The 14,060-nt window shown below is 55.4% G+C and overlaps 2 protein-coding genes and 1 non-coding gene across 16 annotated transcripts in view; 2 read left to right on the top strand and 1 right to left on the bottom strand.

Annotated features, from left to right (window-relative positions):
* Positions 1–543: 543 nt before the first annotated feature.
* Positions 544–4,343, bottom strand: LOC107054776. Of its 3 annotated transcripts, XM_040650616.2 has the most exons (3): positions 2,851–4,343; positions 2,604–2,708; positions 544–1,891 (listed from the first exon to the last, which is right to left on the bottom strand). In XM_040650616.2, the coding sequence occupies exon 1, from the start codon at positions 4,283–4,285 to the stop codon at positions 3,152–3,154; it is 1,134 nt and encodes a 377-aa protein (XP_040506550.1). In that variant the 5' UTR covers positions 4,286–4,343; the 3' UTR covers positions 544–1,891; positions 2,604–2,708; positions 2,851–3,151. The 3 variants fall into 3 exon arrangements, with proteins under 3 accessions (XP_040506550.1, XP_040506548.1, XP_040506549.1); XM_040650614.2 differs by having other exon boundaries at positions 2,604–4,343; XM_040650615.2 differs by lacking the exon at positions 544–1,891 and having other exon boundaries at positions 2,526–2,708.
* Positions 1,030–1,117, top strand: MIR142 (microRNA 142). Its single transcript, NR_031503.1, has one exon. It is a non-coding gene; the product is annotated as a microRNA 142 (primary transcript).
* A 735-nt stretch (positions 4,344–5,078) lies between the features above and the next one.
* The window catches only part of TSPOAP1 (TSPO associated protein 1), a 63,887-nt gene continuing 54,905 nt past the window's right edge, over positions 5,079–14,060 (top strand). For all 12 annotated transcript variants that reach the window (XR_006931783.1, XR_005840895.2, XM_040650125.2 and 9 more), the window contains exon 1: positions 5,079–5,526. Coding sequence is in view for 10 of the 12 variants with exons in the window: in XM_040650125.2 (XP_040506059.1) it covers positions 5,275–5,526 (252 nt within the window). In the remaining 2 variants the exon portion in view is untranslated. The remainder of the gene's footprint in view (positions 5,527–14,060) is intronic.

Genomic DNA, 14,060 nt, shown 5'->3' with positions numbered 1-14,060 from the left:
GTGGCCCTAAGGGGAGGGTGACCTTGAGGGGACAGAGTGTGGGAGCCCCACACGATGGGACAAGGAAGTCCTCGGCGACAAGGGTGAGAGCATGAAACAGGGACCCCACAGGGACTTTGGTAGGGCAGTCCCTGTAATGGGGACAGGGTTTGCCATGAGGTCCCCACTATGAGGACAAGGCAAAGGAGCCTTCTGCGACCACAGTGGTGTTTAGACAGGGTCTTCACCACAGGGACAAGGCAAGGCAAAGGGTGCCTGGCCATGGAGGTGGAATTTTCCATAGGCTCCTCACCACGGGTACAGTGCAAAATGTCCCCTGTGACCAGAGGACACTGAGGTGGCATCTCTGCATGTGGATGAGGCTAGGGGGTCGTATGTGACTTTGATGAGCTTTGAGGGACAATGAGGGAATTAAGGTGGGATCTCACCCTTGGGATCAAGATTAAGTGGTCCTCTGTGGCTCAAAGGGGGCTTGAAGGCCAACAATGAAGTTTGAGGTGAAATGTACACCAACAAGGGGTTAATGGGGGGGGGGGGAGGGGCTCCTGGTCTTCCACATGGGGGTAAGGCAAAGAAGACCAGGGTGGGGGTCTGAGAGAGCATAATGAGATTTGAGGGGGTTCTCTCCAGCAGAAAGAAGACAAGAAGGTTCTCTGTGACTGGGATGGGGTCCGAGGTGGGGTCTGTCCTTTGGGGACAAGGTGACAATATCTCCTGTGCTCAGCAAAGAGCTTGAGAGGGAATGATGGCTTGCAAAGTAGGGTGTCCCCCATAGGGACAAGCAAGGCCAGGCTGCCCCTTGTGCCCAGAATGGGGTCTTAGAGTTACAAGGCAAGATCTCCCCACTGGGGGTGAGGCGGGGATGTCCCCTGTGCCCCACTCGGCTCCTCAGGGTGGGAGGTGACGCCGGCAGGGGCTGTCCATCCCTTCGTGCCCCCGGCTACGCCGCCCACAAAGACGTCCCACGGCCGGGCGCGGGTAGAGGAAAATGCATCGCCAGAGGAGAGCAACCGCCGACACCGACTGAGAGACAGTGCAGTCACCCATAAAGTAGAAAGCACTACTAAACAGCACTGCAGGGTGTAGTGTTTCCTACTTTATGGATGAGTGTACTGTGGGCTACGGAGAAGAGAACGCCGACAGCAACCTCTGTGCCAGCCACCGTCATGGAGCTGAGGATGGGATGGCACCATCCCCGCTGCACAGCGGGGAGCAGGGGACCGCCTGGCACTGTCCCCATCGTCTGCTCCGGGGGGTAGGAGTTCTGTGCTGGCCACTGTGGGAGGGCAGGTAGGTAGCATGGCCTTTGATTTGCACTTTTTTCACCCCATCTTCGTGGCAGAGTCCTGCACAAAGCTGGGGGGGGGGGGTAGCCACGTGTGGACGGGGTAGGAGGGGGCTGCTGAGTGGCTTTGCACGGCCGCACGATGACACAGGGGCTGCTAAATAAAACTCTTTCAGCATTCGCTTGTGGAATTTGTCTTTTTGATTCTTTTCCTGAGAAACACAACAACTGGAAAAAGACACATGGGGCGCCCCAGGGCCACGGGTGGCAGTGGGGGTTACTGTGGGGGGACGGAGCCCGGGGGACGTGGGGTGCTAGAAATGGGCACCACAAATCTCAGCACCCCGTGGCTGCTCGTGCCCCGCACCCATCCGGGCTCACAGCAGAGCGGCCACGTCCCAGCACAGCCCCACCACCTCCATGAGGCCACGTGGAACGGGAATGGGACGCTCCTATGGCCACTGTCCCCACCCCAGCCCGCCCACACAGTGTGCCCGACGTCCCGGCTTCCCACATCCCCATTGCCCAAATGTTGGTTCCCAAACACCCCAGCGCATCACCACGCTCAACTTTGATTCCCTGTCTTCTGGTCTTTGGATACGGCACCTAAAAATAGTAGAAAAATGCAATAAAAATAGTTCCCCCCCCCCCCCCCCCCCCTTTGACTCCAAGTTATAATGGAAAGCTTCTGCTTCTTGTAAAATTTCTCATGCAGGTTTTGAGGGTGGTTTTATGGAGTATTTGTCTTTCCCTTTGACCACATCAGGACTGGGAGCTTTGCCTTTTCTTCCCCATCCCTGCTTCCCCCACTCCCTGACTTTGAGAATGTTTGCAGGGAATACGGAAGGAAAAAAAGGTCAGAACTCTCATCATGGTCACAAGGCGGCAGGTTTTTAAGCAATAAAAAGAAGAAAGAGCTAAAAAAAAAAACCACCCAAGGAAGCAGCACAGCACGGCAAGGCCCAGCACAGCACAGCACAGCCCAACACAGCACAACACAGCACAGCCCAGCATAACACAGAACAGCACAGCCCAGCAAAACACAACACAGCCCAGCCCAGCATAACACAGCACAACACACAACACTGCACAGCACAGCACTGCACAGCACAGCACAGCACAACACAGCACAGCACAATACAGCACTGCACTGCACCACACAGCACAGCACAGCACTGCACAGCGTGCCCCGAAGCTGCTTTCATTTTGTTATGTGCCCAAGAGGACAACAAAGCCCAACTTTGCAGTTGTAACACAAAAGTTTTTGAAAGGTCGTGATCCTAATAATGAGTATGTAAATAGCAGGAAGGATAAGTACCGGGTGTTAATGTCTCTTATGGTCACAAATATTACAGCCACTCAGCACTCACTGCCTGCGGAGATGTTGGAAATGCATTTCTTGCTGAGAGCAGCAAAACAGAAACTGCAGCTTGAAAAAAAACAAAAAACAAAACCCAATGTGGCTCCTATTTTAGTGCCTTCCATGTGCCCTGAGCGCACTCTGGCAGGTTCATGCAAGGAAACGTGTCCCCTTCCTATTGGGGTGAGCTCGGTGAGCTCCTCACCCTGGTTGATGCCGCTGGGAGTCCACGCAGCCCTCAGTCCCGCGGGCTGTGAGGGTGTTGGGTGGATCCCTCGCTGCCTTCAGCCCCAGGGCCTGCAGGAAAGGGAGATGGAAGCAGGTCCGTGTCCACCAGCTGCCCCAGTGCCATCCCCCACAGCATGTCTTCAGCCTCCTTCCCCATCTCAGACCACAGGAGCCCCCATTAACCCTTCCTGGACCCACTAAATTCTCTCCCAAGAGCCAGAGAAGGAGTTCTGCAGGACCCTGAGGGCACTCATTGGTCCTAACAGCCCTCAGCAGCCTCACCTGGGGCCCTGGTCCTGGTTCACTCCATCTTGGCTGGGGCTGCCAATGGACCCTGTTATGTGTGTCCTGCTCAAAGCTATGGGCCACTCAAAGCACCCCAGGGTCACTCTTGGCTCCTTATTTCTTCTCTCCCACAGAACATGTTCTCTCTTGCAGCTTTGTGGTGGAAGAGGCAGGAGGCCCTTGGGGCTGCACACCCTGTCCTCGCACCACGGGGAACAGGTCCAGCTCCTTTGGGGCCTTTGGATGTTTCTGGAGGGCTCCCTGGGGTCCTCCTCAGCTTCCCACAGCTGAACCACTGGGGTGAGCAGGACCCTGGTGGAGGAGCAGGACCTGGTGGGGTGAGCAGGGGCAGCTATTCGAACTGCACACAGCAGCAGGAGCACTAAGTGAGACGTGTCAGAGCCTCCCAGGGAGGCTGTGCTGTGTGCACACTGCATGCCACGCACTGCTTGCAGCCACGCGATCTTATCAGCAGCACATTTCCCTTCCCACTGCTGGCTCTCCATTCCTGCATACGAAACCTGCCTGTTCTGTCTTGTCAGAGAGCTGTGCTGCGCCTGGGCCTTGCTGCATGCCGTGCAGCACCAGGGATCCTCCCCGGCACCTCCAGGGGAGGGAAGCAGCGGTGGGCAGGGAGCAAGAGATGCCGGGTCTCCTCCTGGCATGGAGAGCTCTGCATTCAGGCGGATGTGCGACTGTTGGACCTGGCTGCTACCTCCCCCAGCATCTAAGTGGGTCATCTGCACCCTGCACAGCCGGCGGTGAGAAAACCACTCACCGTGGTGATCCATCTGAGATGACACAGAGGCAGCGCCGCCTGTTTTGGCAGCTGACACATCGGTGTGCTGCGCATCGGGATGTGGCACAGAGCTCCCCGAGGAGGTGCTCGCAGAGCAGTGCCCGAGGTGCACGTGCAGCCAGAGAGCCCCCAGTGCTGCACCTTGCCCACAGTCCAGTGGAGCAACCGTGTGACACAGCACTGTCACACACAGATGCAGAGGGCAGGATCCGTCCCAGCTGATCTGCGGCGCCCGAGGTGTGCAGAGGAGGGATGAGCAGCGGGATGGCTTTGTGCAGGGCTGGGAGAAGGGTCCTGGGGAGCAACCGAATGGCCTTTCCCTGAGCATCACTGCTGCACAGGGTGCTCTCCATCTGTACTACAGCATGATGGGGAGCGGGCAGAGATTGAGCGTGTGTCTGCTGCTCCGCGTGCGCTCAGCTGTGCCCGTGCCACACTGTGCTGAAGCGTTGTGCTACCAGCTCCCATCTCCTCGTGTCACAGCGATCCTGCAGCCCTCTCCCTGCTCACATCATCCTCCAACCCTCACCCACGGCAGCCCCTACATGGGGCACACAGAGCCCTTTTTGTGTTTTTGGCAGCAGGCCGAGCCGGCGCCGGGCCCCGTGGGGCAGCATCGGTGGTCCCCAGAGCGGGAGGGGCTGGGAAAGGTACCGGGCCCCGGCAGAGTACCGCTCACCCGGCGCAGGGCAACGGCACCTCAAACCCAGCGCCAGGGAGCAGTGACCGGGGACACGGGCAGCCGGAGGGGCTCCCCCCGGCCCGGTGCCGCCGCCCCCCGCCTCCCCATCAATAGGCAGCCGGCACCGTTCCCGCACCATCGCCATGGAAACCGGCAGAGCCGCCGCGATTGGCGGCCGCGGGCGCGGCGCGGCCCCGCCGGGGTGCCAGGCCGCCTGAATATCGATGAGGCGGCGGCGCGGCCGCCGGGGGTTGCGGGGCTTCGCGGGCCGAGAGGCGGCACCGCGCTCCGGGGGGCGGCGGGCGGCCCGGGCCTCGGCGGGCGGCGGACATGGGGCCGGGGGCGGCGCGGGGGGCGGCGGGGCCGAGGGCGGCGGGCGGCCCGGCACCGCGCCGCGCCCGGCCTTTGTAGGGTGCGGGGAGAGAAGGGGGGGGACGGCAGCCGCCCGCCCGCCGAGCCGGCGGATCCAGGAGGGGATGGAGCCTCCCCCGGCGCAGGGATGCCGCAGCCGCCTCCGTCCCCGCCGGGCTGTGTCTGCCGCCGCCGCGGCTCTGATGCCTTCGGGGTGTCCGTGCCGGTTCCCGCAGGTGCGGGCGGCCCTCGCCGCGACAGCGTGAGCCCCGCGCCCCGAGCCCATGGATCCGGAGCCGCCGCAGACGGGCCACGCCGTGCCCGTGGCCTCCGCCAGCCCGGACGTGGCCCTGCTGACGGACACGCGTGAAGGCGCGGGAGGTGGCGGTGACAGCGCACCCCGCGTGGCCCCGGGGCGGGAGCGGGACGACGCGCCCCGACCCCCGGAGGACTCCCCCTCGCCGGACCCGCAGCTCGTTAGGCCTCCGCGAGCTATGGAGGGGCTCGGACGGGAGCGGCCAGACGGACCCCCCCAGGTAAGGCGGACGCCGGGGTGAGTTTCGGGGTGAGAGGCGTCGCGGCACCGCGGGGATGTCACCTTGGGGCGTGGGAAGTCGCTGCCCTCGGCCGTGGCTGAGCCACCCAGGGAGCCTTCCCTCCCCGTGGGGCTGCCGTGCGCTGCCACGCGCTGCCCCTCCGCGGGGATTCCGGCCGTCCCTGCACGCCGGGTACAGCTGCCAGCCCAGGGCTCCGCTCCTGCGGCACCGCCTGGCTCCTGCTGCTTCGGTGGCTCTGCGAGCGGTGAAGGGGTCACGGTTCCCTGCCACCCCGACCACAGCATGCCCCGTCCACGCAGAGGAGTCTGCGGAAGGCTGTTTGGGGGGGAACTTGTCCTTGTAGTCATCATGGGGCACCTCAATGCAACGCAGTGCCCAGCCCCTAGCAGCATCTCTCCAAAAAGAGCCAAAAAGACTCAGTCGGAGTCTCTGCTCTTGGTCCAGACCGCAGCAGTTCATTAACTGCTTCTGCTAATGACAGCTCAACCTCCTCCCTCATGTAAAATCGGTCATCTCTCTGGGAACCCCTGGCATGCTGGAGTGGCTCCATGGTGTTTTTAAAACAGGGGAGCAATAAGCTCTCAGCCTGTTCTTCTGGAGGGGTGGGGGAGAAGAGCTGAGCAGAGCTGCTCGGGGTTGAGCTGGAGGTTTTTGAGCTACGCCAGTGCCCCTGAGCACAGCTGGAGAGCGGCTGGACCAGCCTGCAGGAGAAACAGTGCTGCTAGCAGGAAACCCACCGGGAGAGGAAATGTCTTCATTCAAGCAGTTTCTCGTGGGTCTTTTTTGAATGGCTGTTTATTGTCATGCTTAGGGAAATGCTGCATTTAACCACGTGGTCCTCGATCTGCCTCTGACCGTAGCTCCTGGCTGTTCCAGAAGCACCTCAGCCAAAAAAAAACACGGGGCAGCAGAGTGAGACGCATTTCTGCTCCCATCCCCTTTCCTCATCCATCTCGAGAGTCAGGCCAGTTGTGCCAGACTTCACATTTCTCTCTCTTTGGGTGAGCCAGTGGGTGAGGGAGGTGCCCAGCCCCCTGTGTTGGTGGTGCTGGTGCTCCTTGCTGTGGGGATGAGCTTCATTCTGCTCCATAAGACCACCTCACCCCAAGGGGAGTAGCACAGGCCAGGAGAGTGCTGCAGAGGAGTGCTTTGTGGGGACTGCAGCTGCTGAGGAGCACCCTGCGGGGTAGAGGCCATGTGCCCAGCTGTGGCTGATCCTTGCAGCACGTCCCCCAGGTACCAGCTGTGCACATGGGTGGTGTTGAGGGGGGGGAGGTGAGGATCCCACTTGGTCTGTATGGGTGTAACTGCTGAGCACCCAGCACCCAGTTTCCCTTGGTCCTTGGGCTGCTTTGGCTTTTCTCCAGGATCCTGGATGCGTGACGTGGTGGGTGACTGACGTTTCCCCTCCCACTCCCATGGGCTTTTGGTGGCACCATGGTGGTGTCATCACAGTACCAATGTACCGAGGCACTCCCAAGGTGATACGTGATGGAGCAGAGCAATCACAGAGTCACAGAATCACTCAAATTAGGAAAGACTGCTGAGATCATCTAGTCCAACTGCCAGCCCCTTGCCACCATGTCCCTGAGTCCACATCTGCCCTTTTTCAACACCTGTGGGGATGGTGACTCCTGGTGGTACTGTCATGTGTCGTGTCAGTGGTACCATGGCAGTACAGCTGCATTACTGTGGTGGTTCTGTTGGTCCTGCAGCATTGCCTTGGCAGTACCATCCTTAGCACTGGTGTTGATCCTCACAAAGATCAACTTGCCTGCTTCTGGAAAGAGAGCCAGCTCTTCCTCCTAAAATCAAATGGTTATATTGATGTGAAAGGCTTGCAGCTGGTCTCTGGTTCAGATCCAGGAGAGAAGAACGGCTCTTTGCTGCCAGGCTGGGACAAGCACTACTGACACGTTGTGTCCTGCAGCCAGAGCTGGATTCCTGTAGGGTTCCAGGACTCCTGTCCTTGGGATGTCAGCGCTGCATGATGAAAACAGGACAGCAGCCTCCAGGGAGTAATCTCCTAGCGTGGGGAAGAGTCTCCTGGGGGCTCATCACTGACAGAGTTGATTAAAGATGTTGATTTTATGATGAAGCTCTTGCCGTTTGTATCAGCCTCCACGACTGCTGCTTTGTGATTCCCTCAGGGCCAGCCTACGGGCAGATGTTAAGACTTTCTGCAGGTCAAGTTAACCTCAGCTTACTTGTTAAGATTCCTCTGGAGCACTGAAAGTGGAAGGCTGTGGTCCTTCTCCCCCCTGGGAGCTGCCAAGGGATCTTTGGAGGTAGGGAAGTGGGATGGGGTGGACACATCTCACCAGTGTTGGCTCCCACACTGGATAACACTGTTAAGGGCCTGGCCAGTGCTTCTGGGAGCCTCTAGGTACTGCAGGCTTAGGATCCCAATCAGAATAATGAATATCAGAGGAAAAAACCTCAGTGTAGGAGCACTGGGGTTAAAGTGGCACAGATACAGTCTGGCTGGAAATTGGAACTTCTCACGATGCTGTCAGAATGAATTTAGAGCATTAGAGCTGAGTTGTCTGCATCTCCTGTGGGGTGCTGCTCCACCAGGATCTGCATTTGTCCTGGAAAGTTGGGATGGTTTGGGGTGAGTTGCTGAGCTGAAGGCTTCTTCCTAATGCCTTGGTAGATTGGTAGAGGGGAAGGAACAAGAATCATAGAATCGTTTGAGTTGGAAGAGACCCTTAAAGGCCATCAGGTCCCACTCCCTGCAGTGCACAGGGACACCCACAGCTCCATCAGTGCTCAGAGCTCCTCCAGCCTCACCTTGGCTGTCTGCAGGGATGGGGCATCACCTCCTCTCTGGGCAACCTGTGCAGTGCCTCACCGCCCTTATTGTACAAACCTTTCTCCTTATATCCAGTCTAAATTTCCCCTCTTTTAGTTTGAAACCATTCCCCTTGTTCTGTCACAACAGACCCTGTTTAAGAGCGTGTCCCCTTCTTTCTTACAGCCCCTTTAGATACCAAAAGGCTGCTCTCAGGTCCCCCCTGAGCCTCCTCTTCTCCAGACTGCACAGCTCCAGCTCTCTCATGCTGTAAATCTTCCTGAATACTCCCCGCACACTTCACTTCCAGGGTTATTCATCCCACCAGCCTATCCAGCTGCACTTACAGGCAGACAGATAAGCTCTGCAGCTCACCCACCACTGTTCTGCCCACCAAAGCAAGGAGCATGGCTAGGATGCTCAGAGACAGCTATAATCACTGCTTCTCAACCTTGGGAAGTCACTTTGGATCCTAATTTCTAAAAAGCCAAGTGTGCAGCTTGCCTTGAGGTCAGAGGGAACAGAGGGTGTTAATGACTCTGTAAAACCCAAATGAAGATGCTTAAACCGAGGAGCCCCCAATTCCCCCCAGTAGGAATTGAAATATCCACAGTAGATGCTGTTGCTCCCTTAGTAACGCAAATCACAGATTCAGTAAGAATTATTAAATGCCAGTAAAGACTCTCCTTGTCAAACTGTGCCAGGAGGCTGTGGGGTAAATTCCTTCCTGATGCCTGGTGCAGGAGAAATGGTCCTGTAAGAGGGGAGGCAGTGGCTGAGCCGAAATACCCTGTGGGGCTCTGGCATGGGACTGTCCTCAGTGCTGCAGAGGTGCGGGTGACAGATCTCTTCTCTCTAATGTCTGGTGATTGGACCCCAGGGAACAGCATGGGGCTGCCTCTGAGCAGGTCAGATAGGGGACTGGGAAGAGGTTCTTCTCTAAGAGGCTTGTTGGGCATGGAGCCAAAGCTGCTGGGATTGGAGAAGCGTTCGGACAAGGGATGCATGGTTTAGCTGTGGGTAGTGCTGAGTGGAGCTGGGAGCTGCACTCGATGATGCTGGCAGACCCCTCCACATTGGGATATTCTGTGATGGGATGGGGCAGTCCCCACGCCCAGGGGCCAAGCTACATTTAACAACAAGCTCGGTTCCTTTTGCAGAAATTCATGGTGTTTCAAGATCTTTGAACATTCCATAAATAAAGGTGGAAAACTATTCATTTAGTGCCTGAGGTGGTGTAGAACTGCTTCTCTGACTAAAAAAGTGTAGGTCAGCAGAATAAAAGACGGGAGAAGGGCAAGAAATTCTTCCTGGACACGGATCAGTTCTTTTTGGTACAGACACCATTTCCAGCAATCCCAATTAGAAGAAGACTGCACTCCATCTTGCTCAAAATCTGAGTAAATTAATTTTTCTTGTCTTGGCAACGCTCGGCCTCATGCAAATGAGTTAGAACTGTTTTCTGCAAGCAGTAAGAGCGTATGGCCAACTGCAGATAGCTGCCTGCCACAAAAACCCCGTGTGACTTTATTTGAACGGAAGAAAACACAAAGCAAGGCTGTTTGGAAGGGGAAGGTAATTTCTGTATTACTTATCTTTCTAAGTGACTCCGCTCACCCACACCGTCAGCACAAAGACATGTCCAAAGAGCTCAGGCAGGACACTGGGTGTGACATGGAGGACAAGGAACACCAGCCGTTGCCTCCTCACTGTGTCCTCGGCTCCACTGGTCTGATGATGACAAACTGGATCTGGGAGCTGGCTGTGACTGCACCCTGACCTTTTGCCTCAGCATCTTCCTCAATTTGCCCTCCGCACATTTTCCACCAGTGAGTTTTCCTCTTCCTTTTGGATGTCCTGGGTCTGTAGTCAACCTTCCTCCTGGAATAACACGAAGAGAAATGGCACGTGTGCAATGCCAGCACCTGTTTGCTGTTCCCCTGCTTTGAGCACAGGCTTTCTGCAGCAGAGCCACCTGCTTAGTAGCTCTCTGAAAGCACCCTTTTGGGCATCAATTTGTAAGCCTCCTGCAGCACTTGCCATTCTCATCTCCATACTGATCACTGAATGGTGCCTTTGGCTCTTGAGAGTGGTGCAAGGGGATGATGTATTTGTCCCTCCATCTACTTGCTAAAGCCACTGGAGATTCGAGGGTTGTCAGTGCAGGAAAAATTCCTAAAATCACATTTTGGCCAGTGAGTTCTTGCTTACTGACATGTGCAAGGAGCTTTGTTCCCCATTGTTTGCATAATCATGACATTTTTTAAACAAATGTGACCCAAACAGAAAAGGTGCTGTTGTACCCTGTGAAACTGCAAGTCATTTGGAAAACATGTGCTGGCTGGGGAGAACTGTGGTGGCAGATACCTAGGCAAAAGCTGAGCTGTGCATACAAGATCTGCCACTCTGGCTCCATGACGTGCCTTCCTGGGTTCAAGAGCACATCTGTCTCTTCACATCTGAACATGTTAGGCAATCCAGCCTCTCTATTCCATACAACCAAGCTAGTGAGACCACAAACACTGCTGCTGAGGCTTTGAAGTGGGAAGGAGGTCTGATATTAGCTATTTGAGCTGTGATCTTGTTAGATAGCAGCACTTCTGCATGGGATGGGCACTGCAGTTCAGTGGCCTTCTGGGGTGAGGCCTGACACAGTCCTGTGCTGCTCACTGTAGGCAGGCGCTTCATTTCCACGTGCATTTGTCAGTACTGAAGTCTCATGCCTTTCTGGGGAGTGTTTCTTTGGATTAGGGTTTCTGTTACAAGAAGGATGAGCTATCAGTGAACATTCGTCCCCACTCCAGCCATCAAAATACCAAACCTGGAAAGGGCCACATTTTATCACTTCCCCAGTTTTTTTCTTCTTTGCATATTTACAAAGGAGAATTATCTGACACTTGGCATCAAAAAAAGAGAGCCCAGGTGCTCCACAAAAACCTCAGAGCTGCCTGGGCCTGAGCTTGCAGTGCCAAGAGCTTCAGGCTGATGCTCATCAAACCTCAACAAGAAAAAACCCCAACACCTTCTGTAGGAAGGCAGTGCCCATGTGTTTAGCTCAAAGGATGGGCAATGCAGATGGGTATGCAAGGAGAGGTTGCGAAGTCACCCATCCTTCTGTGTTTGCACTAAGGATGTTAACACATTTACTTCCCACTTCTACATGTTGCTTTTTCCTAGTGTAAATACCATTGCCTTGCGCCCACTTCTCTGCAGATTCAATTTCTCGTCAGGACCCAGAAAAATCTTCAGTGAGGGAAAAAGGCTGAGCTGCCTCGACTCCCAGTCAGTCACCGGAGTCTTAGAGTGACCTGGGGTAGGAAGGTGATGCTGTCATACTCGCTTTGTATACCCCGTGCTGTAGGTTATCTGGTAACCAAGTTGGATCGCAGCCCAGCAGTCACCAGCAGCAGTTTCCAGCTGTATATCCTGGGTTTGCAATAAAATTTGTGTTGAACGTGGAGAGAGTTTGGGTCACAGCTGGGGAAATCCTGCACAGGGCCACCCACACTTGTCCTACCTCTATGTCAGGCAGGTCATTCCCACTGCAAGAAGGGTTGGTTTAAGGCCTCTGGACCATAGTGGAGAGCAGGACAAGGAGCAGCTCTGGTAGAGATGGTACCTGCTGGATGAGCGCCTGTACCCTCAGCAGGACCTTTCCCACGTGACTGTCCCCACTGGGTCCATCCCATGTAGGGCCTCTTTCTGTGCATGGGGACTGGCTGGCCTTGCAGGGACAGGAGAGGGTATCTCCAAACCCTCCATATCTCTCAGCTGGCTGATGTGCTTTTTGTCTGATCGTGAAAGATGAAGCAATGCGTGCGCAGTACGTCAGGAGTGGTTCAGAGCTGCCTTTCCAGCAGCCTTGCAGTATTAAGGTGTCGTTTTCTCTCATCTGCTTGCAAAATCTCCTGTATTTTGCATTTGCTGTTAAAGATGAGAAACTGCTCCACATTGCACACTGGGTAGTCTTGTATCCTGCCTCTGTCCTGGGATTTTATTCTCCACTCACATTCCTCCTTGTCTTGGTGTTGCAAAAACCATTCTTTTTTTCTCTGTCTGGGGAGCCCGAAGCAGCTGAGCTCATTAAAGGACAGTCTGGCCAGAGCGTCCAGCTGTTTTTTCTCCTCCTGAAGCACCAGGGTTTGTTTTTCTGGGACTGGGGATGGTGCTTTCATAAAAACAGAGAGGATACAAATTTGTGAGATTCCAATTTTAACCGCATGTCTTATTTTAAATACACTGTGAGGAACGCAGGAAGAGCTGGCGGTGGTCACAGGGCATGCAGGAGCAATGCCTGTGCAAGGCTGTAAGAAAGAGCAAACAGAATGTCAGTGTTCTCCTGAATATTCTCCTCATACCTTGCAGTGTGTGGTTCCAACACTCCCTATGCTGGAGGCGGTACCTTTGAAATAAATCGCCTCGGATGGATTTTTTCTTCCATGAATTTGTTACAAGCGGTGATAAAAATCAGATAAATGAGGAAATCACAGTGTGTAAGGTCATGCCTGGAAGAGGGATGGGCAGCGGGAGAAAAATGCTGAATCATGGAAATGAGCCGGCAGCGCACAGGGCAGGGAGCTGCAGGGGAGGGTCACGAAGTCAGAGAGCAGAGATGTTTGTGTCTGAAACGGGGAACATGGTGCAAAATGAAGGAAGCTGTGGGACACAGCCTGCCTGCCAGGGGAGTGGCAGGGTGAGCACGACTGCAGCCCAAGCTCCTCTCTTACTTCTCTCCTACCTTTAACCAAAATAGCCTTTTTACCTCCAGTTGGATAACGCGCTCTCCAGCACGAGGTGTGCTCGCCGTGCCAGCACCAATGGGCTTTGCTGTTGCTCACTGACCCAGCAGGAGGTGATGCTATTTTCGTCTTGCTTTTGACGTGCAGTGAGGGCACTGCAGAAGAGCAGCCTACAGAAAATAGCTTCTCCTATGAGCCGATTTCACTGAAATTGGATGGAAGGGGAGGAAATGGATGAGCAGTGACAGGTTTTACTTCCAAACGGCAAGGACTGAGAAGTTAAGGAGACTAATTACCAAAGTCAGCTGGAACGAACAGCTGAAGGGCTTTGACATGGTCGAGGCTCAGTATTTACTGTGTGATGGGTGACAATGATTTCAAATGAGGCAGAGGTGGTGGATTTAATATATCCAAGAGAGTAGGAAAGCAGTGGTGTAGTTTCACTTAGGGAGCGGTGTCTGCAGCGGTGGGGGTTGGATTTCAGAGACGGCTTTTAGGAAGCAAACCTGTCAGCTGGAGCCCTGTTTGCTGCAGACAGAGAAGTCACCGTAGGGACATCTTCAGATTGTATATGTTTTAAAATCAGCCGAGAGAATGCCAGAAGCCACCTGAGATGTGCCACTCACAGGGCCGCCCGGTTAATTCCTCCTTCGTATTTGCTGGGATTTTCAAACAGGCCTGGGTTTTGTCTTTGGCTCAGTCCCTGCAGCAGGTGCAGGAAAGTCCCCGGGTTGATCGGTGCCAGGCTGAGCCACGAGGCACCGGCAGCACAGAGTGCCCGAGCCGCATTGCGGAGCAGTGCTGCCAGCCCCGCCGTGGCGTGATTTACTGCCCCCCAAATGGCTTCCTGCAAATGTTCCACAGGACTTCAAAGCCTGCGCTGGATGCTGGGTGGTTCCTGGGGGATTTTGGCTGCGTGACCCATTTAGCAGCCTGGCTGGGCACTTCTCCCTGCAAAAGCTGCTGCAGCTCTCAGCTGC

The sequence above is a fragment of the Gallus gallus genome, chromosome 19 (assembly GCF_016699485.2).
Source record: "Gallus gallus isolate bGalGal1 chromosome 19, bGalGal1.mat.broiler.GRCg7b, whole genome shotgun sequence".
In the NCBI taxonomy this organism is placed as follows: Eukaryota; Metazoa; Chordata; class Aves; order Galliformes; family Phasianidae; genus Gallus; species Gallus gallus.
The sequence above is the reverse complement of the archived record's forward strand: the minus strand, read 5'-3'. Positions and strand labels throughout refer to the sequence as shown.

Coding starts and splice junctions, on each gene's coding strand:
- LOC107054776 (XM_040650614.2), bottom strand. CDS start 4,285: ATGCTCAGGGAAAGGCCATTCGGTTGCTCCCCAGGACCCTTCTCCCAG.